The sequence below is a fragment of the Lactuca saligna genome, chromosome 1 (genome assembly GCF_052625555.1).
Source record: "Lactuca saligna cultivar CGN05327 chromosome 1, ASM5262555v1, whole genome shotgun sequence".
In the NCBI taxonomy this organism is placed as follows: domain Eukaryota; kingdom Viridiplantae; phylum Streptophyta; class Magnoliopsida; order Asterales; family Asteraceae; genus Lactuca; species Lactuca saligna.
This window is the reverse complement of record NC_136417.1, coordinates 193,557,181-193,579,600: the sequence shown is the minus strand read 5'-3', so window position 1 is coordinate 193,579,600 and position 22,420 is coordinate 193,557,181. Positions and strand designations below refer to the sequence as shown.

General features: G+C 37.0%; 1 protein-coding gene and 1 long non-coding RNA gene across 2 annotated transcripts; one reads left to right on the top strand and one right to left on the bottom strand.

Annotated features, from left to right (window-relative positions):
• Positions 1 to 18,767: 18,767 nt before the first annotated feature.
• On the bottom strand, positions 18,768 to 19,820 carry LOC145001853 (uncharacterized). The gene is made up of 3 exons (XR_013661737.1): positions 19,282 to 19,820; positions 19,163 to 19,207; positions 18,768 to 19,080 (listed from the first exon to the last, which is right to left on the bottom strand). It is a non-coding gene; the product is annotated as an uncharacterized LOC145001853 (long non-coding RNA).
• Positions 19,821 to 20,127: 307 nt separating this feature from the next.
• On the top strand, positions 20,128 to 22,211 carry LOC145047121 (uncharacterized). The gene is made up of 5 exons (XM_078995363.1): positions 20,128 to 20,842; positions 20,927 to 21,136; positions 21,466 to 21,564; positions 21,751 to 21,852; positions 21,944 to 22,211. Exons 1-5 carry the CDS (start codon positions 20,300 to 20,302, stop codon positions 22,103 to 22,105), a joined length of 1,116 nt encoding a protein of 371 aa, XP_078851489.1. The 5' UTR covers positions 20,128 to 20,299; the 3' UTR covers positions 22,106 to 22,211.
• The last annotated feature ends 209 nt before the right edge of the window (positions 22,212 to 22,420 follow it).

Sequence of the window (22,420 nt, the reverse complement as noted above, 5' to 3'; positions counted from 1 at the left end):
GTTAAGTAGGTAACTTAACCCTAATCATCATTTTATGTGAAACCCTAATTTCACTTGGGTTTATTGTTGGGCCTTTCTATTGGGCCTTGATGATTTGGGTTATTAAATGGACTATCCAAGATCAAGTAAATGGTCTAGAGTAATTTAATGGGCCTAGGGTAAGGCCCATGTAAGGGGCTTGGGCCTAATTTGGAAAATTGGGTCATAGATGGGCCAAGGTTTAGGCCTTAATGAGTGTATGATGTTGGGCCTTAGAATGAGACCATGTATAGGCCTAGGCCCAATTTGCAAAATTGGGCCATGTGTTGGGCTTTGATTCCTAGTTGACTTTGGGCCTACGGATTGGGCCTTGGGCTTGAATAAGCCAAGCTTGGGGTAATGTAATTATCCAAAGCAAGTGTTTATGGTTACGTATTGGGACCCAATTATTAATTGGGTGTTATTTTGGTGTTGACAGTTCGTGAATCTGTCAGCTAGCAGCTGGGGTCGAGTCTGCGGGACTTCAGCAAGTGTGGGATTGTGTCTTCAGGACTTCAAAAGTGTGAGGTGAGTTACCTTCCAGTAGCGGTGGGTCTACGGCCACAATGCCAGCCCACCAATAGGAGTTGTTGTTAGATGATTGTCTTTGTGATAATTGTCTATGTTTGCTACTACCTGTTATGTTTATGTGCTAGCATGATATGATGTTATGTGATAGTGGTAGTAGGGGGTGAAATACTCCCCGGTTACCAGTCGATAGGGCCGAAGGGGTAGATTAGTACCCAATTATGCTAGACAGATTATGATATATGGGATATGATATTATGTGGTAGTAGTAGGGGTGAAATAGTCCCCACTTACCGGTCGATAGGACCGAAGGGGTAGGCCAGCACCCAGATATGCTAGGTAGTATATGACTTATGTGTTTATGCGATGCTTTTATTGTTGGGTTTTAGCCATAAGAACTTTCCTATGTGCGCATGCAAAACCCTATTGCTTGGATCTAGGCTTTCTAATAAACATGCTTTTGAATCCAAGACTTCTAATAGCTAATTAGAATAAACAAAAACATTAAAACAGATCTAGAATCATACCTTTGAGTTCCTTGTTGATCTTGTTGTCTTGGAGCTTCTAGAGTCACAATTGTCACTCCTCTAATGGCTTACAAACACCAATAGCAAGCAAGACGATTTAGGAGAGAGGAGAGGGGAGGAATTCGGCCAGAGTATCCTTGCTTAAGGTTGTGTGTCGAATTCCCTCACCCATAGGGTCTATTTATACTTGTAGACTCCTTAAGGGTTTCACCCTAAACCCTAATTGGATAATCTTCTCTTAAGGCTATCCAAATCCATTCCAAAGATAACCCTATGGACGATTTTGAGCTATCCTAAAGCTCCTATAATCCGTCCAAGGTCAACCCTAATGGATTTACAGTCTAAAGCTTAACTATCAAACAATTGACAGTTTATACCCTCTTATTTAATTAATCTCTTTAAGTCACCAAATTAATACCAATTAATTTATGACTTATATTAATCAAATAGCTAAATATTATTTCTTATAATATTTACTCTCTCTTAACAAATCATCCTTCAAGTTGCTATGGTGAAGGCAACCCAAAAGGACCATGCACAACCGAATATAGTTACAGCCTTAGACACTATTCCAACAGTCTCCCACTTGGATAAGTCTAGTAACTATACAAGTATAATACGGTTTGCAATCGTAGCTCTCAAAGACGCTGTCAACTCTGATCTAATCAATCTTGTCCTTTAGATAAGGGATCGTACAGTCCTCTGTTAGATATCATGCTGACAATCCTATGGAATGGTTAGTCTAGCACTTAGATTTCTCGATCTTCGATTTATTTGACATAGAACTTAATCGAACACATCAATTCAGTTCTAACCGGGCCCGGCACATAAGTCAAATCAAATCATCGAGTGGCCAAGATATCTCTTCTATCCTCTTAGGATAAAATTTACAGATAAACTTCGACTTATATGCATTTACTTATTCATTAACCAACTATACATAACAATGCGTTTTATAACATCAAGTTACTGATGCGTTTTCGCATTATCAATGCACAATCAATTAACAAATAATAAACCATATATCTAGGTTTTAAGACCATATGATATTATCGTCTCGCGATCACCTTTTATATCGTATTCCATAAGGTGATTCCAGCAAGCGCGGGTTTATTCCAATGCTCAAAACCAGTTCATAAGCACTCATGAACGTTGCAGCAACCCTTGCTATGTCTAACACCATTTAGACATTCTACACACCAATTCATGACAATCTTCATTCATATCTACTCCCAACATATGAACGATTGTGGACCATTTGAATAATTCGATTATTCCTAATAAACTCAATTATTCTGGAAGTCAAAACATGCAAAGTGAAACAATAGTTAAACAATTAACATGTGATAGTAACTTTACTTATAAATAAAACTTCTTTATTTATTCATCAAATGTCAATTACATTTATCTATTATACGTTTCTAATACTATCTAATCTATGCTAATATCATCCTTCAGCCCAATGCTCCTAGCATGCTGCAAGTGCTTAACCCTACTCAGTCCCTTCGTAAGCGGATCTGCTGGGTTGTCTTCTGATGATATCCTCTTCACTACGAGTTGTCCTTCTTCTACACGATGTCTAATAAAGTGATATTTTCTGTCGATATGTCGAGATCTACCATGATCCCTCGGTTCCTTGGTCAAGGCAACCGCACCTTCGTTATCACAGAAAATCTCCATGGGCTCCTTTATGGCCGGTACAACTCCAAGATCACCAATGAAGTTCTTTAGCCATATTGCCTCCTTCGACGCTTCGCTCGCTGCGATGTACTCTGATTCGCACGTTGAATCAGCTACGGTTTCCTGCTTGGAACTTTTCCATGTCACTGCTCCTCCATTTAGGGTAAAGACCCAGCCCGACTGCGAACGGTAGTTGTCCCTGTCGATTTGAAAGATGGCGTCACTATACCCTTGCACCTTCAAGTCATCACTCCCTCCAAGGACTAAGAACCATTCTTTCGTCCTCCGAAGGTACTTAAGGATGTTCTTTACCGCAATCCAATGTGCCTTGCCAGGGTTCCCTTGATATCTGCTAACCATGCTCAAAGCGAAGGCTACATCAGGGCGAGTACAAGTCATAGCGTACATGATTGAGCCAACTGCGGAAGCGTATGGTACTCGGCTCATTTCTGCTATCTCAGCTTCGGTACTTGGACTTTGAGTCTTACTCAACTTGGCATTTCCTTGTATCGGTAGTTCTCCCTTCTTTGAGTTTTCCATACTAAAACGTTTTAGTACCTTCTCTAAGTAAGTATTCTGACTAAGTCCAATTAGTCTCTTACTTCTTTCTCTTACTATCCTTATTCCCAAAATGTAAGAAGCCTCTCCGAGGTCCTTCATAGCGAAGCACTTCCCGAGCCAGGACTTAACCTCCTGCAGAGTCGGGATGTCGTTTCCTATGAGTAATATGTCATCGACATATAGAACGAGGAAGCTTACTACACTCCCACTGGCTTTGACATATACACAAGATTCGTCTTCGCTTCGTACAAATCCAAACTCTTTGACTTTCTCATCGAAGCAAAGATTCCATCTGCGAGACGCTTGCTTAAGTCCATAAATGGACTTCTCAAGCTTACACACTCTATTCGGATTCTTCGGATCCACAAACCCCTCTGGCTGAGCCATGTAAACATCCTCAGCCAACTTTCCGTTAAGGAAAGCGGTCTTGACATCCATTTGCCAAATCTCATAATCATGAAATGCGGCAATCGCTAGCATCACTCTAATAGATTTAATCTTCGCAACTGGTGAGAAGGTCTCATCATAGTCAACTCCGGGAGTTTGAGTAAAGCCCTTCGCAACCAATCGCGCTTTGTATGTGTGTACGTTCCCATCCACGTCGGTCTTCTTCTTGAAGATCCACTTGCACCCTACGGTCTTACGTTCGGGCACGTAATCAACCAAATTCCAAACTTGGTTATCGTACATGGATTGGATCTCGCTATCGATCGCCTCTTTCCATTTCGCAGACTCCGGGCCTGCCATGGCTTCCTTATAGCTATTAGGTTCATCAAGATTTACTAGTGTACCATCACTAATATACGTGTCCCCTTCGGTAGTAATATGAAAACCATAAAACTGGGGTTGAACTCTAACTCTATCGGAACGTCTAAGAGGTAAGGATTCGTCAATCGGTTCAACCGGAGTTTCCTCCTCGGGTTGAATGCCAGCGGTAGAGGTTCCTTCATTTATCGATTCTTGAATCTCTTCAAGTTCGATTTGCCTCCCACTGTCTCCTTGGCTTATGAGTTCTCGCTCTCGGAAAACTCCTCTCCTCGCAACAAAGATAACATTATCTTTCGGTCTATAGAAGAGATATCCAAAGGAAGTTTGCGGGTAGCCGATGAAAATACATCGCTCACTTCGAGGTTCAAGCTTGTCGTGAGTATCTCATCTTACGAAAGCCTCGCAACCCCAAACCTTTATATGTGCCAACGAAGGAGCTTTCCCCGTCCACATCTCGTGAGGTGTTTTGGCAACCTTCTTAGTAGGGACTCGGTTAAGGATATGGGCGGCAGTCTCTAAGGCATACCCCCAAAAGAAGATAGGTAGTGAAGCACGACTCATCATAGAGCGAACCATATCCAATAAGGTTCGATTACGCCTTTCTGCCACACCATTCAGTTGCGGTGTCCTAGGAGGCGTCAATTGCGAAACTATTCCACACTCCTTGAGATACTCGTGGAATTCAAGACTTAGGTACTCTCCTCCTCGATCGGATCGAAGCATCTTGATTTTCCTGCCCAATTGATTCTCCACTTCATTCTTGAACTCCTTGAACTTTTCAAAGGTTTCTGACTTTTGCTTGATTAAATAGATATACCCATATCTACTATAATCATCGGTAAAGGTCACATAGAAGCGGTTCCCATCCTTCGTGGTTGATCTAAAAGGTCCACATACATCGGTATGTATTAGGTCTAATAGTCCCTCACCCCTTTCACAAGTGCTCGTGAAGGGTGACTTAGTCATCTTTCCAAGCAAACAAGACTCGCATGTGTCATCTTCCCTAAGGTCGAATGACTCCAACACTCCATCCTTTTGGAGTTGGGCTATGCGTTTCTTGTTGACATGTCCAAGACGACAATGCCATAAGGATGCTTTATCCATACTAGTGGAAGAATCAATATTCAAAACATCATTTCCTAAGTTATCAACAATCATAACAGTTTCATATATTCCATTACATGGTATAGCTTCAAAGTAAAAGACACCATTTAGATAAGCCAAAATAGAACCATTCTCATTATTAAAAGAAAATCTAAAACCTTGTCTATATAAACCATGAAATGAAATGATGTTTCTAGCCATTTCTGGCGAATAGCAACAATTGTTCAAATCTAAAACTAAACTATTCTTAAGCACTAAAGAATATACTCCAATCTTGGTCACAGGCGACGATCTTCTGTTCCCCATGATTAGATTGATCCTTCCTTGCTCCACATCCCTACTTCTTCTTAGTCCCTGCACATTAGAACAAATGTGATAACCACAACCGGTGTCAAGAACCCAAGAAATAGCATGATTAGAATCGTTAGATTTGATTGCATATATACCTGCGAAAGATGGCTTGATCTTTCCTTCCTTGATGGCTTGCAGGTAGTCCGGGCAGCTTCGCTTCCAATGTCCTATCTTGTGGCAGTGGTGGCACTCTGCCTCCTTCGGGTTAGAGCAGGGCTTAGAGGGATCAACTTTGGTCCCACTAGAAGAGGAACCATCTCGGGCTTTCACCTTTCGATAGTTATTTGAAGAAGCTTTCCTCTTCTTTCCCTTCCCTTGACCAATAGCCAAGACAGGAGCAGCAGACGGATTGGGAGTTGGTGCAACAGACTTGTCCTTGAAATTGCTCTCAGCAACCCTCAAGAGACCTTGGAGTTTACTTAGAGTGACCTCCTCTTTGTTCATGTGGTAGGTCATCCTAAATTGATTATACATCGGAGGCAAAGAGTGAAGCACCATGTTGATCGCCAAGTCTTCGCCGAAGTCAACATTTAACTTGCGAAGGCGGTCGACATACCTTTGCATCTTTTGCAAGTGCACGGTAAGAGATTCTCCATGACCCATCTTAGCGGAAATCATGTTAGTGAAGATCTCGTAACGCTCTTGTCTCGCGTTTTGGTGGTACCTCTCCAACAAGTCTTGATGCATCTCGTATGGATACATGTCCTCGTAGGACTTTTGGAATTCGGAGTTCATGGTGGCGATCATGATGCAATGTACTTTCGTCGCATCTCGCTCATGAGTTTCAAAGGCGGTGATTTCGGCAGGAGTAGCAATTTCGGGGTTGATTTTCTCGAGCTTCTCATCGAGGACATACTCTTTATCCTCATAACGAGCAATGGTGCGAATGTATCTTATCCATTCGCCAAAGTTCGTTCCATCGAAGGTGACCTTTTGGCAAAGGCTCATCAACGTGAAAGAACTAGCAGCAGCGTTGTTTGCGTTTGACATCTATAGAAAGGACAAAGATAGATTAGAACAAGAATCCCTAATTATCACCCAATAAGAAAAAATAGGGCTAGGATCCAACAATAACATTTACATACTAGAAAAGGGATGTCGTAATCCAACATGCAAATAAATTGAAGGTAAGTGAATGACGATTCACTAATTCTCCATCACAAAACTTAAACTTTTGGTCCTAAGTGTTTTGAGAATTCCTAGGTTCGGATGAGATTCATTGAACTATTCAATGGCATGTTTAAATCTCGATATGCCCCTCTTGTTTGTGACTGGGATGCCGAGGATCACAAAGCGGGTGTGAATTACCATGCAAATTTACATGGTGCCTTCATTGTTACGATCACCTATTCGATGTGCCGGTAAACCACACACGCTCCATCGAACTATGATAAACAATGAATCACCCTTTGCCACCTTCGCTTAGAACCAATTAGTGTGCCGGTAAACCACACACGCTCCACTAACATCTTAGCAAGGTGCAAAGTGTAATTTCATGGGATTGCATCAATTCACTTTTCCTAAAGTAACTAAGATTGGGAAATTTTAAAAAAAAAGGTTTAGTTACTTCGTATTTCTTATTATACTTTTAATGAGAGGATGAGGTTGCCCTATCCTACCCGTTCGGCTAACGACCCTCCACCAATCAAGCGAGCGGTGGGTGTGAGTGTACACCCATTAAGCGCCATTTTATAGGCCGCAACCTTATACCCACCTTATAGATCGGCTTCGTGAATGAGGCCTACTAACGGTAAGACTAGCATTTAGTTATACATATATATATTATACTATTAATATCATATTAGTATAGGGTTGTATTTTAAACTTTTAAAATCTAGGGATTGAAATTTAAGTTGTCTAAATTAGAACTTTTAATCACAAATATAAATTTCAAAACTATAGGGTAGGTTTTAAACATTTAAAACATGGAGGATCAAATAACAAATAATTTCAATTAACAATTAATATCTTAATTATCTTTATTTGATTTATCTTTGATTTCTTTGAAGATAATTACCAAAAATAATCAAAATAATTAACTAATTATCATATAAGGAAACTAAATATTAAATTAGTTGATAATTACCTTTAACTAGATCAAGATAACACTTATATTTATCAAGAAATCGGATTCATATTGATCTAATTAGTTTATGGAAAGTTTGGATAAGATAAACACAAAGAAATCCCGAATTTGGCCCTTCCTGACGCCTGGACTCGCCGAGTGCACAAAGGGACTCGCCGAGTCAGGTCTACTCGACGAGTCCACCTTGGAACTCGACGAGTCAGTGACTCAAAACCCAAAAATTCGAATTTTGCAGGTTTGTTTCAGTTATTCAAGAAACAATTTGTAGAAAACCAATCTAGGCTCTGATACCACTGTTGGGTTTTAACCATAAGAACTTTCCTATGTGCGCATGCAAAACCCTATTGCTTGGATCTAGGCTTTCTAATAAACATGCTTTTGAATCCAAGACTTCTAATAGCTAATTAGAATAAACAACAACATTAAAACAGATCTAGAATCATACCTTTGAGTTCCTTGTTGATCTTTTTGTCTTGGAGCTTCTAGAGTCACAATTGTCACTCCTCTAATGGCTTACAAACACCAATAGCAAGCAAGACGATTTAGGAGAGAGGAGAGGGGAGGAATTCGGCCAGAGTATCCTTGCTTAAGGTTGTGTGTCGAATTCCCTCACCCATAGGGTCTATTTATACTTGTAGACTCCTTAAGGGTTTCACCCTAAACCCTAATTGGATAATCTTCTCTTAAGGCTATCCAAATCCATTCCATAGATAACCCTATGGACGATTTTGAGCTATCCTAAAGCTCCTATAATCCGTCCAAGGTCAACCCTAATGGATTTACAGTCTAAAGCTTAACTATCAAACAATTGACAGTTTATACCCTCTTATTTAATTAATCTCTTTAAGTCACCAAATTAATACCAATTAATTTATGACTTATATTAATCAAATAGCTAAATATTATTTCTTATAATATTTACTCTCTCTTAACAAATCATCCTTCAAGTTGCTATGGTGAAGGCAACCCAAAAGGACCATGCACAACCGAATATAGTTACAGCCTTAGACACTATTCCAACATTTATGTGGTAGTGTTAGTGGGTGAAATAGTCCCCGGTTACCGGTCGAGAGGACCGAAGGGGAGCCCAACACCTAGGTATGCTAGGCAGTATCCGGTCGAGAGGATCGAAGGGGAGGCTAGCACCCAGATATGCTAGGCAGTATCCGGTCGAGAGGACCGAAGGGGTTGGTCGGGCACCCAGATATGCCTGACAATATATGTATGTTATGTGATTATATGGTATGTGGTATGATGGGGGAACTCACTAAGCTTCGTGCTTACGGTTTTCAGTTTTGGTTTCAGGTACTTCGTGTTTAAAGGAAAGGAGTCGGCTTGATCGCAACGCATCACACTATGGTTTTCCGCACATTAGATCTTTGGGATTACACTATGATATTATTTTATGATAATACGTTTGATTATTTCTACTGTGGTTTTGACATGACATGATATTACGGATGTTTTATTGCACTGTTGGTTTTATCATGACGTATTTAAAAATGAAATTTTTGGCCTGTATTTTTGGGATGTTACAGTGGAAATTAGTGAATCGTAATTCACTGACGTTCAAATATTCTGCAATTAGGATTACGGCATCCCTCTCCCGAGTTGTGGAATATTGTGTTGTGTCCTAGCCTTAGTATCTCATTTGGGTGATTTACTAAGGACTCAATCAATCAACTAACTTGAATTTGTATCTCCCGTTTTGTAGATGTCTAAGTTCGACAACTATGGTCTTCCCAAATCCCGTGGAACAAGCATTCCACATGAAGATGGTATTCCACGATTTGATCGAGGAACAAGAAATCATGCTTCACTTCCTCCACCTCCTCCAATTATTCTTCCTAACCCACAAGATCGCAGAATTGAAAGGTTCAATGTCACTAAAGCCTATTGGAAATGAACCATGAAGATGGTAAACCCGTGTGTGCCCACGTTCTAGGAATGAAATCACACATTGATAGGTTGAAAATGTTGGGTGTGTCATTCCTGGATAAGTTGGCTGTGAACTGGGTTTTGCAGTCACTTCCTGAATCATATAATGAGTTCAAAAGAAAGTATTATATAATGGATCATGACGACAACCTCATTGACCTAACTTACATGCTCATTTTTTCTGAATCATAAATGATTTGGCGAAGCAATGGACCGTATTTGTTGGGAAAGTCAACCGACCATGCTTCCGAGGACGTTCTAGGAGAACCGACCTGCGTTTACTGCCAAAAGAAAGGGCGTTGGATACAAGACTGCCCAAAGAGCCTGAAGAGTCCAAAAGATGGGAGAGTCAAAGTGTATGGATGCGCTTCAGGTAAAATCCACTATTTAACTCCGTTAAGTTCCTATTCATTGATTCTTAATACAGGATGTGATAAGATTGCATTTGAATGTTTTGCAGGATCGGTGAAAAGAAAGGAAGCTTGGTGAAAGAGCAAGAAGAATCTAATCACAAGGAATGGATCTTGATCGCACGGACTTGAAGATTATATTTTGAGCTTAGATAGTTATGATAGAGTTGTTAGAAATTTTCCTTTTGAAATACATAGTTTTCAATGGATTTTGCATTGTAAGGACAAATGTTTTCTGCTGCTTTTATAAATAAAATAAATTTTTGTTTGACTTATTCATTTATTTGTTTATTTCCTTGCAATCAAATCGTTATGAAAATTGGTGTTTGCATATTTCTACAACAAATGGATATGATTCTTATTTATGGTGTTTATGGAAAAGTCGAGAATTTACCAAATAGGGAGAGTTTCTCATCGCCCAAGTTTCAATTGGACAGAAATTTGGAATCATGCAACTTGGTTGCACGAAGAATGTGAAATTTCATATTTGGAAATTAGACTAATCCATTGACAAAGTGTTAAGTGAGGGACTAGGAGATCGAGTACACAAAGTTGTGTGTTGGTCAAAGTCCACCATAAGAGTAACAAGATATTCGTCATAGTTTACTAAAAGTTTAGTAAATATGATTATACTTATAAGATTAAGTGTAATTCTGAATTGATTGAAAAAGTTTACTAACTATATATACATCCCTTATGACCTAAAAACATGGCTAAGCATCCTTCTAGGGTTTCACACATTTTAGGGCAGCCTCCTTCCTCTCTCATCTTCATCCTCTTGCTCTTGGTGTTTGTGAACCATTAGAGGAGTGACATTTGTGACTCTAAGCTTTCTAAAGTCAATACAAGGAGGAATTGGATTGTTATTGCTACATAACAATCAAGGTAATGTCTTAAACCCATTCTTATGTTAATATGATTACTTGTATTCTAGAATTAGGGTTTTTAGTCTTGGATAACTTGCATGTACAATAGAGAAACCTAGATCCAAGCATTAGGGTTTGTATGAGCACATAGGATGTTCTTATGACCAAAACCCATCAAGATCAACATTTAAGCTGGTGAATTCATAAGTATTTTAATTTCTTTGATTTGTAAAACCGTAAGGAAAAGACTTGTAACTGTTGGATGATACAGTTCGTATAAGTGTGAAAACCCTAGGAAATACTATATTTCCTACTAGTGTAAAATGTAGTCTTCTACCAAGACCCGACTGTTTTGTATGTTTGTTTCTTGTAAAAGTGTGTAATTTTCCCATGTGTAACTATCATTATCAAAATATAGTCTACTTCATCGTTTATGTGAATGTGTCACAAAGTAAAAGTAAAAGTAAAAGGGAACATTATATAAACATGTAAGTATAATCCTTTGGTACTAGGATAAACACGGCAGAGTAACTTGCAGAATAGTATTAACCATAGACATCCATCGATGTGCATTTTCCCTCTATAGCTAACAGATGGGTGTAGATTGGTTAGTCTCGTACTTATATAATAGTATCTACTCATATAATATGTAATGGTAACTCATCATATAGTATGTAATCGTATCTCTTCCTATAGTATGTAATAGTATCTCTTCATATAGTATGTAATACAATTGTATAGACTCATGAATGAACTGACTCTTGTATGTTCCATTTGTACCAGGAATAGTAGGTAGTATTTCCCAAACTATACCTATTATAGTTTGCTAGTAATGTAGTTTGAAGTGTCCATGTAAGTTTATACACCTTTGTTATACAAGGTGTTGGAGCTGAAATCACAGCCATCCTACTCAAATACACACACACACAAACACACACACACACACACACACACACATATATATATATATATATATATATATATATATATATTTACTACATAAGTGTATAGATATGGTTTCTATGAATACATAAGTGAAAAAGAGGTTTTGTAATCCATTTAAAGGGTTTGAAATAAGAAAATAATCATGACTTGATGTCAGTTTGTAAAGCGATTCAAAAGTAGTTTGTTTGATAAAACAGTTTGAATGTATGATAAATCCATCTGTTTGGTAGTTATTAATCACATGTGATTGATATAATAACTATGACATTCAACTTATACTCCCCCCATAAAAGTATTTAAAATCATTCAAAAACATTTAAAAGTTTATTTAAGGGGTGTGAACTCACCTATAGTGAGTAGTTTGTTCAGAAGTGTCGGAAGTGTTGGACAAGGTGCTAGTTGTCAAGTAAAGACTTGAACACACACAATGATCCTAGTTATCATATAATAAACATATATGTATCTAATTAGTCATTTAACAACTAATTAATCAAGTTAAGACACCCTAGGACATGGAAACACTTTGATTCAAGTGCTATAGGTACCAAAGGGTTGCATCCAAGGTTGTAAAAATCGTTCGACGTTAGCTAGTCGGTGGGTTGGGGTTAAGGGATTAATCGGCTAGGCAGAGATTAATCGAGGACCATTAATTGCTAATTTGTTAGATTTAAAAAAAAAACTAAATAGGACTAATATCATATAAAATTTCAAAGCTACCACTAATATCATAACAAAATAGGTTAATATGATAAATACAACACTAATCATACCTCAAATAGTTTCTATTAAGATATAACTTGTTCAAAGTGTTAAAATTTTATCAGGTTTTACTGTTTCAGTCATTTTGTATGCATGGATAAATCACTAGGCGCTCTCTAATCGGTAGAGTAGCGCCTAAGGATTAATCGGAGATTAATCGGGACCTAATCATGATTTTTACAACATTGGTTGCATCTAAGGGTTGTATGGCATGTCATTGGAGTTTATGGCCCAAGGACCACTCCTTATGGAGTTTATGGCCCATGAACATTTCCCCATGAGTTTATGGATGTAAACTCATGGTACTAAGTGCCAATTTTGTGTTTTGAGGTCTTATAAGTCATGATTGCACATCTAATGATCAAGTCCTAGCCTTAGGAAAGCATTAGGGGAACATTAAGACCATCTTGTGGTGTTTACGGCCAAAGGACCATATCCTTATGTGTTCACGGTTGTAAACTCTCATGGGGACTAGTTTTGATTATTGTTTAAGGTCTTAAACACTTATAGGAAGGATCAAGGTTGGCATCCAAGGCTTAGGAAAGGTTTAAGGTCCATTTAACCACCCTAAGAGGGTTTTAAGGCCCAAGAACATCCTTGTCCGTAAACTCCTTTGTTCTTATGATTCATGATGATTTTCAAGTGTTATCAAGTTCATATTAAGCACACAAGAAGCTAGGGTAAGTTTACTTATAAGATAGAAGCTTTTTTGGGTGTTTAAGGTCCAAGAGCACTAGTGTGTGTTCTTGGTGTTTTGAAGAACACTTGAAGATCTAGTGAAAATCAAATATGAATAGATGAAATGATGTATAACAACTAGATGTTAGGTTATAACAACAAATCAAGTTGAGAAACATTTACGTTTTCGGAAGATCGGGTGAAGTACGGGATGATAATTGAGAGCGAATGGGGAGTAAACTTGAGAGTGAAAGTGAGAAATGAACCAATTGGGGAGTAAACTCATGTCTAAGACATGAGTTCACGGCCAAGCTATAGTTCATGACGAAAACTCCCTTTGTTTGAACACCTAACTAACGTGTTGGTTGTTCCATTGCTATTCCGATATCTAGAAATCACTTCCTTTTATCCGTTTGATTCATGAATAATTATTAAACTACTCAAATGGACTTTAAATAGGCTAACAATTATTAGAAATGTAATTTACTTTTAATTGAAGATATTGACTTTAGGGTTTGTCAGAATGAAAATTTCGGGTTTTCACAGAATACACACCCAAACACCAAGGGATGATAACCTTCTTCCAAAACCCCCTAAACTGTCACTATTCTACAAGATATAAAATAAGGAGATAGGAGAGTCGGAGAAGAGGGGATAGGGTTTCGAAATGGGAAGACAGAGGCTGAAGAAACGACCTATCTAAGGATTTCAAGTCTTTAAACACGGGATAAACCCTAATCTTCATGGGCTTTGGTTGTAGTTGTGACAACCTATTATTTCCAATCTTGTAAAAGTCAAAGAAAGTCAACCAAAGTCAACAAAGGTCAATCATATCTAATAAAAATCAACTTTGTTGTTTTGATAATTTACTAAAGTTAAATTATTAATTTTACTTTACATAAACCTTTGTTTTAAAATGTTGAGAAAATGGTAAGCAAAAACATTCCAACTGAGAACCTCGCAACATCAAGCCTTCGGACCGAAAACCCTCTTTGGACCGAAAACACTTTTCGGCTGAAAACCCTTGCATGGTCACTATCTCGGACCGCAAACTGTTTCCGACCGAGAACCCTCGGTCCTATCCACTTGGCTCACAAAACCCATGCTAGTGTCACTTTATGCCATATCTTCCTAGAAATAGCTTGTATCGAAAACAATCCATCACTTTTACACTTTCAAATAGAAAACTCACCCTTTTCTTTCAAGAACACAAACCGAAAACTCACCATTCTCTCTCAAGTATCATTCGAAGATCACTTGAATCTTCATAGGATCATACCAAGTTCTTCAAGTGTTCTTCATTTCATAAAGCAATCATCATCCAAACTCCTTAAAACCCAACCGAAAACACCTTGATCCTCTTGGTTTCACCAAGAACACCAAGAACACATACTTGAATCATCATTTGACCAAAATCGCAAAGGCTATCCGAAAACTACAAACAACCTCATGATTTACTTCTAACACTCCCTATTGTGAGTAAATCTTACATCTGAGACTATTTCCTTAACATAATTGCCACTATATTCACTAATTATATATATATATATATATATATATATATATATATATATATATTGCATGAAAATGCTATTAAGACTCAGTTTTGTTACGGGATCGAACTGTGGAATTAACTCTTCCATTTCAAATCTTCACTAGAATACTCACATAAGGTGAGTTCATACTCCTGTGTTTTACCATTTTTAAATGATTTTAGAGGGAGAATACAAGTAGAACACAATATATTTGTGTTAACACTTACATGCAATTTCAAACCATTTTTATGATATTAATGCTCTTATAAAACTTATAAAACTATTTTAAACTATTTTTAAATTCTTAAATTGTTGTATTTATCAAATCAGATTCACACACACACACACACACACACACACACACACATATATATATATATATATATATATATATATATATATGTTTATGTATAGTTAGGATTTAACAGACTTAGGACTATTGCTCTTACTTTGACTCTTGTTCCTTGTTTGGTTGTGGGCTTAGGGTAGGATCACCTGTTTGACTGTCAGTTAAACTTTAAGTTTACATGCCAAGAATATATATTAGTATTAAACTTATTTTAGTAACATGGTCAATCAGTTCAGTACAAACAAAACATTTGGAAACTATAATAGGTATAATTTTGAGATCCATTCACACTATTATCTAGTTCAATAATACAATACATCAATCAATACATAACTACAAACTACTTTTCATTACGAGAATAATATTCATTTACAAGAACAAGAAGACATATACATACTATACGCAAGGTTGTAGAAATCGCTCGATGTAGGCTAATCGGTGGACTGAGGTCAAGGGATTAATCGGCTAGGCGGGGATTAATTGGGGATCATTAATTATTAAAAGAAGTATTAAAAAATTAATAGATATAACATTAGTCATAATAATATAAGTAAACACAAATTATAACACTCAAACATGAACTTCTTATTTCCAGTATACAAACAACGGCTTATTTCCAATATACAACCAAATAGAATCAACCCCAAACACAAATTATAAGTGATTACAAATTTACAAATTCACAAATTCACAACCAATATATAACAATAAGAAGGAGAAGAAGGAGCCTAAGCTATTAAACTACAATCTGTTATTGTTACGTGTTTCGTGGTTTGATGGGGCAGGGGCGACTGGTCACGATGATTAAGAACGAGAACAACCAAAATTGTGATGGCAATTGATTGCTTCTCAGTGTTTCGACAAACAACAAAGTAATAATCAATTCGTCTGATTCAATCGCTAACGAGAGGGAGAGAGAGTCAATCAGGTGAAATCGATGAATTCCAATGAAGCGATTAGCCGATGATACATGAAGTGATGGGTGAGGCTCCGTTAATTTCGAGCAACTCTCAATCCCGACTATTTTGAGTTTGAGCAGCTCTCAATTTTGATGCTTGTTCTTCAGCCCTGTGTTTGATCCCAGATTAAAGAAAAAAACAATCCAATATCTTAATAAAAGCATATGAAATCGTTGGAGTAGGCTTTTCCGATCAAACCGAGAATCCCAAACATCCTCTGAACATGCGAATAAGAAAATAGAAGAAGAAGAGATAATGAATTGTTGATTTTGAGTTTGAGCAACTCTCGACTTTATTAACTATGTTTTTTCAATTGAGTATCCCACATGGTTGGTGGGATAAAAAACCAAGGGAAAACATTCCTATAAAAAAGGTAGAAGGTCTCACTGAAATTCAGTTCCAACCATGCTTTGGGGGCAGCGGTCTCTTTTGAGCCTAATTTTGGGTCCGATTTTGGGTCTGATTTAGTCCGATTTGGACCGAATAGGACCGGTTTGACCAGTTTTGACCGATATTGACCAAGACCGATTTTTTTACCCTCTAACCCTTATTTGTAGGCGGTTGTAGGCCACCAAGTGCCTAGGCGCCGATTGATCGGCCACCTAGACCGATTTTTACAACCATGACTATACGTAAACGAGTTTAATACTAGAATGTGAGATACTGCTTCATGGTACTTAGTAAGATTCTTGCTAAGTCATGTTTTATAACTAGTCCTGGAGGGAGAGCGTGAATTTGTGTATAGATCTATACGGGACTGATAATCTTGCAGCTTGGATGTTAGCTACAGTTGGGACCGACAGGTCTACAGGTGACAAATGTCATAACTTTTCGACGCCCGAAGAATGTCGTGTAGAATATTAGTCAATTTAGCATGGTTATAATCTCATTCACATTAAGAATTAACTAAACAATTCGGTTTACAAAACAAACATTACTTCATTGGTTTTATTTTAAGTAATAAGACTACCTATCATTATTTTCCAAGTACTAATACATTATGGAGTTCATACAAGTGTAGTACACTATTTTTCTATCGAAAAAAACATACATTTATTGGAAAACACACACTCACACTATTTCAGAGTACAATAACATACAAACATTTTGCTCTTAAGGCCTATGACTGCTTTTCATTTAATAGAGAAAATATGAGATTTTATGTGGAACATACTATCATTTTCATGGAACAAATACAAACATCAAATACTAAATGCTTATGAACTCACCAACTTAAATGTTGATACTCTCTTTTCAAAATAAATTGTATTCTCAGGAAACCAGTAGACAGGTACACTTGCACATGTTTTTGAGAAGATGGAGCCTACTCAAGACTCAACTTTTATTTTGCTATACATTTTTGGTGTCTTATAAACAATACCCAGAACACACATGTATTAACTATATTTTAAATACGATGGATGTTGTTGTTTGTTTTACTATTATGCAATTGTTATGATATTGTACATGACGTCCTCTGCCCCCGAACGTTTCCGCCATTCCAGTTTGGGGGTGTGACAGTAGTGACCAGTGACCACCATGCCATTGTCACTTCTTCACCATGTCGTGGTCACCAGCCAAACGCGGTTCTCATTTAGGTGACATGGTCACACCATGGCCAGTAACCTACCACGCCGTGGCATAAGGTTTTTCCCCAAAAACTTATCTTTAAAATCCTTATGTCTTCAATTGATCGAATCGGTAAAACGAGTGTTGTATTTTCGGATTGCTAAAACCGATGTTACATTCTAACACAATGTTTCAAAATGATTCTCAAGAAGGAGATGCTTTTTAAGGCTATAAGGAATGCATCACAATGCATTACGCGTGAAGGTGTGCAACATCATACAAAATCATTCCACCTCACAAAAAATATCAGCACTAGTAGTGAGAAATGGTGTTTACATAGTAAAGGAGAGAGAGAGACAGAGAGAGAGAGAGAATAGTCTTTCTCTCTCTTTCTTGTGAGTCTCCATATCCACACTTATTAGAAGTCACAACAACGCAATGTAAGGTTGGTGTTCCAACCCATCTCACACGTCTGCCAAGTCACTTCACGCGTCGTTTTGAAGACCATTCCGTTTAGCCTAATAGAGTTCACCACACACACATGCGAGATAAAAGAAACCTAAAATTGACTTTTTATGTCTTTATATCTTATTACAAAAAAGTATTTTTCATGAATCATGTGTTATTTATATTATCTGAAAATCTTTTTATTTGATAATCTAAGTTTAAGGGGGTGTTTGGATTGCTTTTCAAGATCAGAAGTCCTTTTTGTAGAAGGACTTCTAATAAAAGAACTTTTTGTGAAATGAGCTCGATAAAAAGTGTTTGGATTAACAAAATGACTTTTGTGTTAACTTTTACATGTAAATCACAAAAAGTCACAAAAAGTCAGGTTTTTGTGACTTTTTGAAAGCTCTTATTTTACTCTATGCAAAAGCCATTTTCAAAAGGACTTTTCTATTATCCAAACACATTTTGTTTATTTTTTTGACTTTTTAGAAAGGCACAATTTCGTATATGCCCTTGCTAAACAATTAAATATCATATTTGTCTAGCGTAAGCTCTACTTATTGTATTTGCCATTCTTAATGTTTTATAATATCATATATACCAAAATCTATTTTTTTATTAATTTTTATTGATTTATAATCCTTTTTTATAAACTTAAATCATTAAAACTAAAAACAACAAACAAATGGACAATATTACCCTTTATTTTCCTAAGATGAGGTTTAATTCATTTAATTCCTCACAATCAATTCTAAATTGCAATACAAGGCATTATGATCACAGATTCGCAGGGCTTCCATATCGCATCCAAAGTTCTTCCCTATCACACGCTCTTAATAAATTGGAGCAACCTCCTATTCCCCCTTGTTGTCGTACACAAGAAATACACATCAGGCAATCAGTCAATGATTCACCAGGTAGGTCTCCTCTTTTTAATTGGTCAATGATTCACCGTCTCCTCTTTTTTGCAAGATTGACAGCAAGCTCGAGGATGTTTAACTGCACTAACACATCAAATTAGGATTTTGATAGTAGTAAAATAGTAAAATCGGTCAATGATGAAACGACTTTAAGAACTTACTTATGCTCCAAGTGCTCGACTCTCAGGCCCACCATTGGCTGAAATCTAAAACAACAAAATAGAAGAAGATAAGACACTAACAGAACTCCATAGGCTTCAAAACGCACATGCTAACTTACCTCCTGATCTTGGGGAAGCTGTTTTTCCATCAAAATTTGGTAGGATGATAGGGAGTCGAAGATTACAATCGCAGCCAGTTGGGATCAAGAAATAATGAAAAAGAACAGGGGATAACAATTGATCACTTCCATAGACTAAATCCCCAAAACGTATCAACCTAAAACATGAAGAGTTTAATGGGAATTATCAGGCTTGGGACATTAAACACATTGGATGAACAATCACATAACATAGATGAACAAGATGACGAATCAATGACACAAATCAGTGAAATCCAACATAACTAAGCTCTCAAATACAACATGACTAAGCTGATTGTAAAAAGATTTTGAACAATTGAGACTAGGAACCCTAAAAACGGAATTCACATTCCAGATGATTGAAAATAATAGGGTCGCATTTTGTTCCTGATGCATGAGTCTGATGCGATAACAGGGGAAGCAAGTTGTGATCGGAAGTAAAAACAGGGAAGCAACGATCAGAATTTAGGTTAGATAGGAAGCCACGATTTTAAGTATCTGTGGTATTGGAATTTACAAATAAGGGCATTATTATCCATTTCATATTTATTTTTAATTATAATAATTTAAGGTTATAAAAAAGGATTAAAAATCAATAAAAATTAACAAAAAATTAAATTTGGGTATATATGATATTATTAAATATTAAAAAGGACAAATATCATATTTATATTTTAGATCGAAAAACTACGATATTTAATTATTTAGTAAGAAGGTATACCAAATTTTACTTTTAGAAAAGATAGAAGCAAAAAAGTAACCCAACCTAAGGCATTTAAATGAATGCATCGTTCAAACCAATATAAAACACATCCCGCGCCTGGATTTTTTGAATTTGGACACCGGTCCCAAATGTCGTCTTCCAAAATGCGTCTTATTCGCACTTCATTTATAGCCCTAACAGAAAAATCACCTCAAATGCATCACCGGAGATTTGAAATTCAATAACAATCTCCTCTCAGGCAACTCAACTCCCTGGGCGGAAATCTGTCCACAAATGTCGTCTTCCAACTCATCTTCTCGTTACACTTCATTCAATAATCGATCTTCCGCTCAATCGGATCCATCCTCCTCCACCGAGCTCAATCAAACAAAAAACCGCCGGCAGATCCCGGATGTCTCCTATGCTCTCGCCAAGTCAAAATCCACTAAAAACGAGCAGAATTTTAGTGCTATGGTTAAGAAGTTTATGGAGAGGAAGTCTTCTTCGACTTCGTCTTCATCCAAGCTGAAAGGTAGGGAGTTTGTGGTGGCTGCTGATGTCACGAGCATCATCGCCGATGATTTGAAGAAGAACATGATGATGACTGCGAGAAGAGGAGGGACATCGGGTTTTGGGGGATTGCATAAGAAGCTGTTTGGTAGCAAGGTGAAAGGAGAAGAGAGTGGGAAGAAAAAGAACGCATTGACGGAAGTGAAGGTGAATACCAGGAGTTTAGCGATGGTGTTGAGGAGTGAGAGGGAGCTTCTGAGTCGGAGTAAGGATCAGGAATCAGAGATAATGGAGCTTAAGTTGATGCTGGAGGAGAAAAACAGAGAGGTATGTTATTCACTCACACTTTATGATTTCAGTAACATTACAGTTACAATCTTGAAGCGAAAACTGTTATCGTATGCTGTGCAGGTAGATAAGTTGAAGGATTTATGTCTAGAGCAAAGGGAAGAGATAAAAGCACTGAAGAGCGTGATTTTATTTCCAGATGTTACAAATTCACAATCACAGCAGGAGGATGATTCTGAACTAAAAGAGGCAAAAGAAATAATTCCTACCCTTCAAAAGCAGGTCACTTCTCTCACAGGACAACTTCAGTCCCTTGCTCATGATCTAGCTGAGGTACTTATCTGATCTAAGTGTTTGGTTGCATAATGTTTTTGAAAGGGAAGAAATCTGTTAAGGAATTGAAATTTAAGGGAATTGGAATTCCAATGTTTTAGAAAAGAATGATAGAATTCTATCAAAAGAAATGAAATATGATAGAATTGGAATGTGAATGAAATCTATCAAAAGAATGGAGACGAGGGGATTAGAAATCAAATGCTTTGGAAAGAAAGTCTGTCAAAAGAATTGAAATATGAGGAATTGGAATTTTTATGTTTTTGGGAGGGGAATGAAATATGAGACAATTTGTATTTAATAATTAAATTTTCTTTTATTCATGACAGGTGAAAGCAGACAAATATTCAGCCACAAGATTCAGTGATAGTCTTATGAGTTCTCCAAAGACACCAACATATGAGCAAGAAGAAGCCTTTAACTCTTTGGTAAGTATCATATGATATTGCTTCATATATAATTGATAAAATGCTATAACTTATAATTTTTTTCAAAGTAAAATGCTATATTTATGAAGAAATGAATGTTGGATGCTATAATAAAAAAGTAAACAAAAGTACATTGCTATTTTTTACATTTAGCCCTAACATCATATGGTGTACTTGCGCTTATAGGAATTCAGCTCGGGGGATCATACGACCCATGGTAGTGCGGATGACATGTTCCTAGAGGATTTAAACCCATGTTTAACACCTTATATCAAATCCAATTCTAAAGTAAGAAGATTAAACAACAATAATTTTCAAATATAGTGATATTTTGGTTTCCCTCTTATTTGATTTTTAACATTGAAGATTGCAAATGCAGGCAGTTGATTATATATCTTATAGTGATGACTCATCACACAAGAAAAAAGGTTGGGTGGATCGCCAACATGGCAACTCTGACAACTCAGCGGGAATTTTGGGTCGAGCAACTCGTAGATCAGATGAAAGCAAATGCACTTATCGTGAAAATGTGTGGAACTAAAGTTATGATAATTTTTTAGCACATTGTGTTGTATCTTTTTATGTTTATGCAATAAAACTTGTTATTAAGAGTATTTTTTTATTAAAAAAAGAAGTTAAAATCATCACTGGGGATGGGATTTTTTTTACCAAAGCGTGATCAAGGAATTTTTTTTTTATTACTTTAAAATGTTTTTATAACCATTTTACTCTTTTTTTTTTTACCTTGAATATGTTGAGGTGGACAAAGGTTGCAAATGTCACATCAGATTGGATTGGATCGAAAAGCATGATTTCATACATTTTTGTATATTATGTATTGTATTATACTTTTATT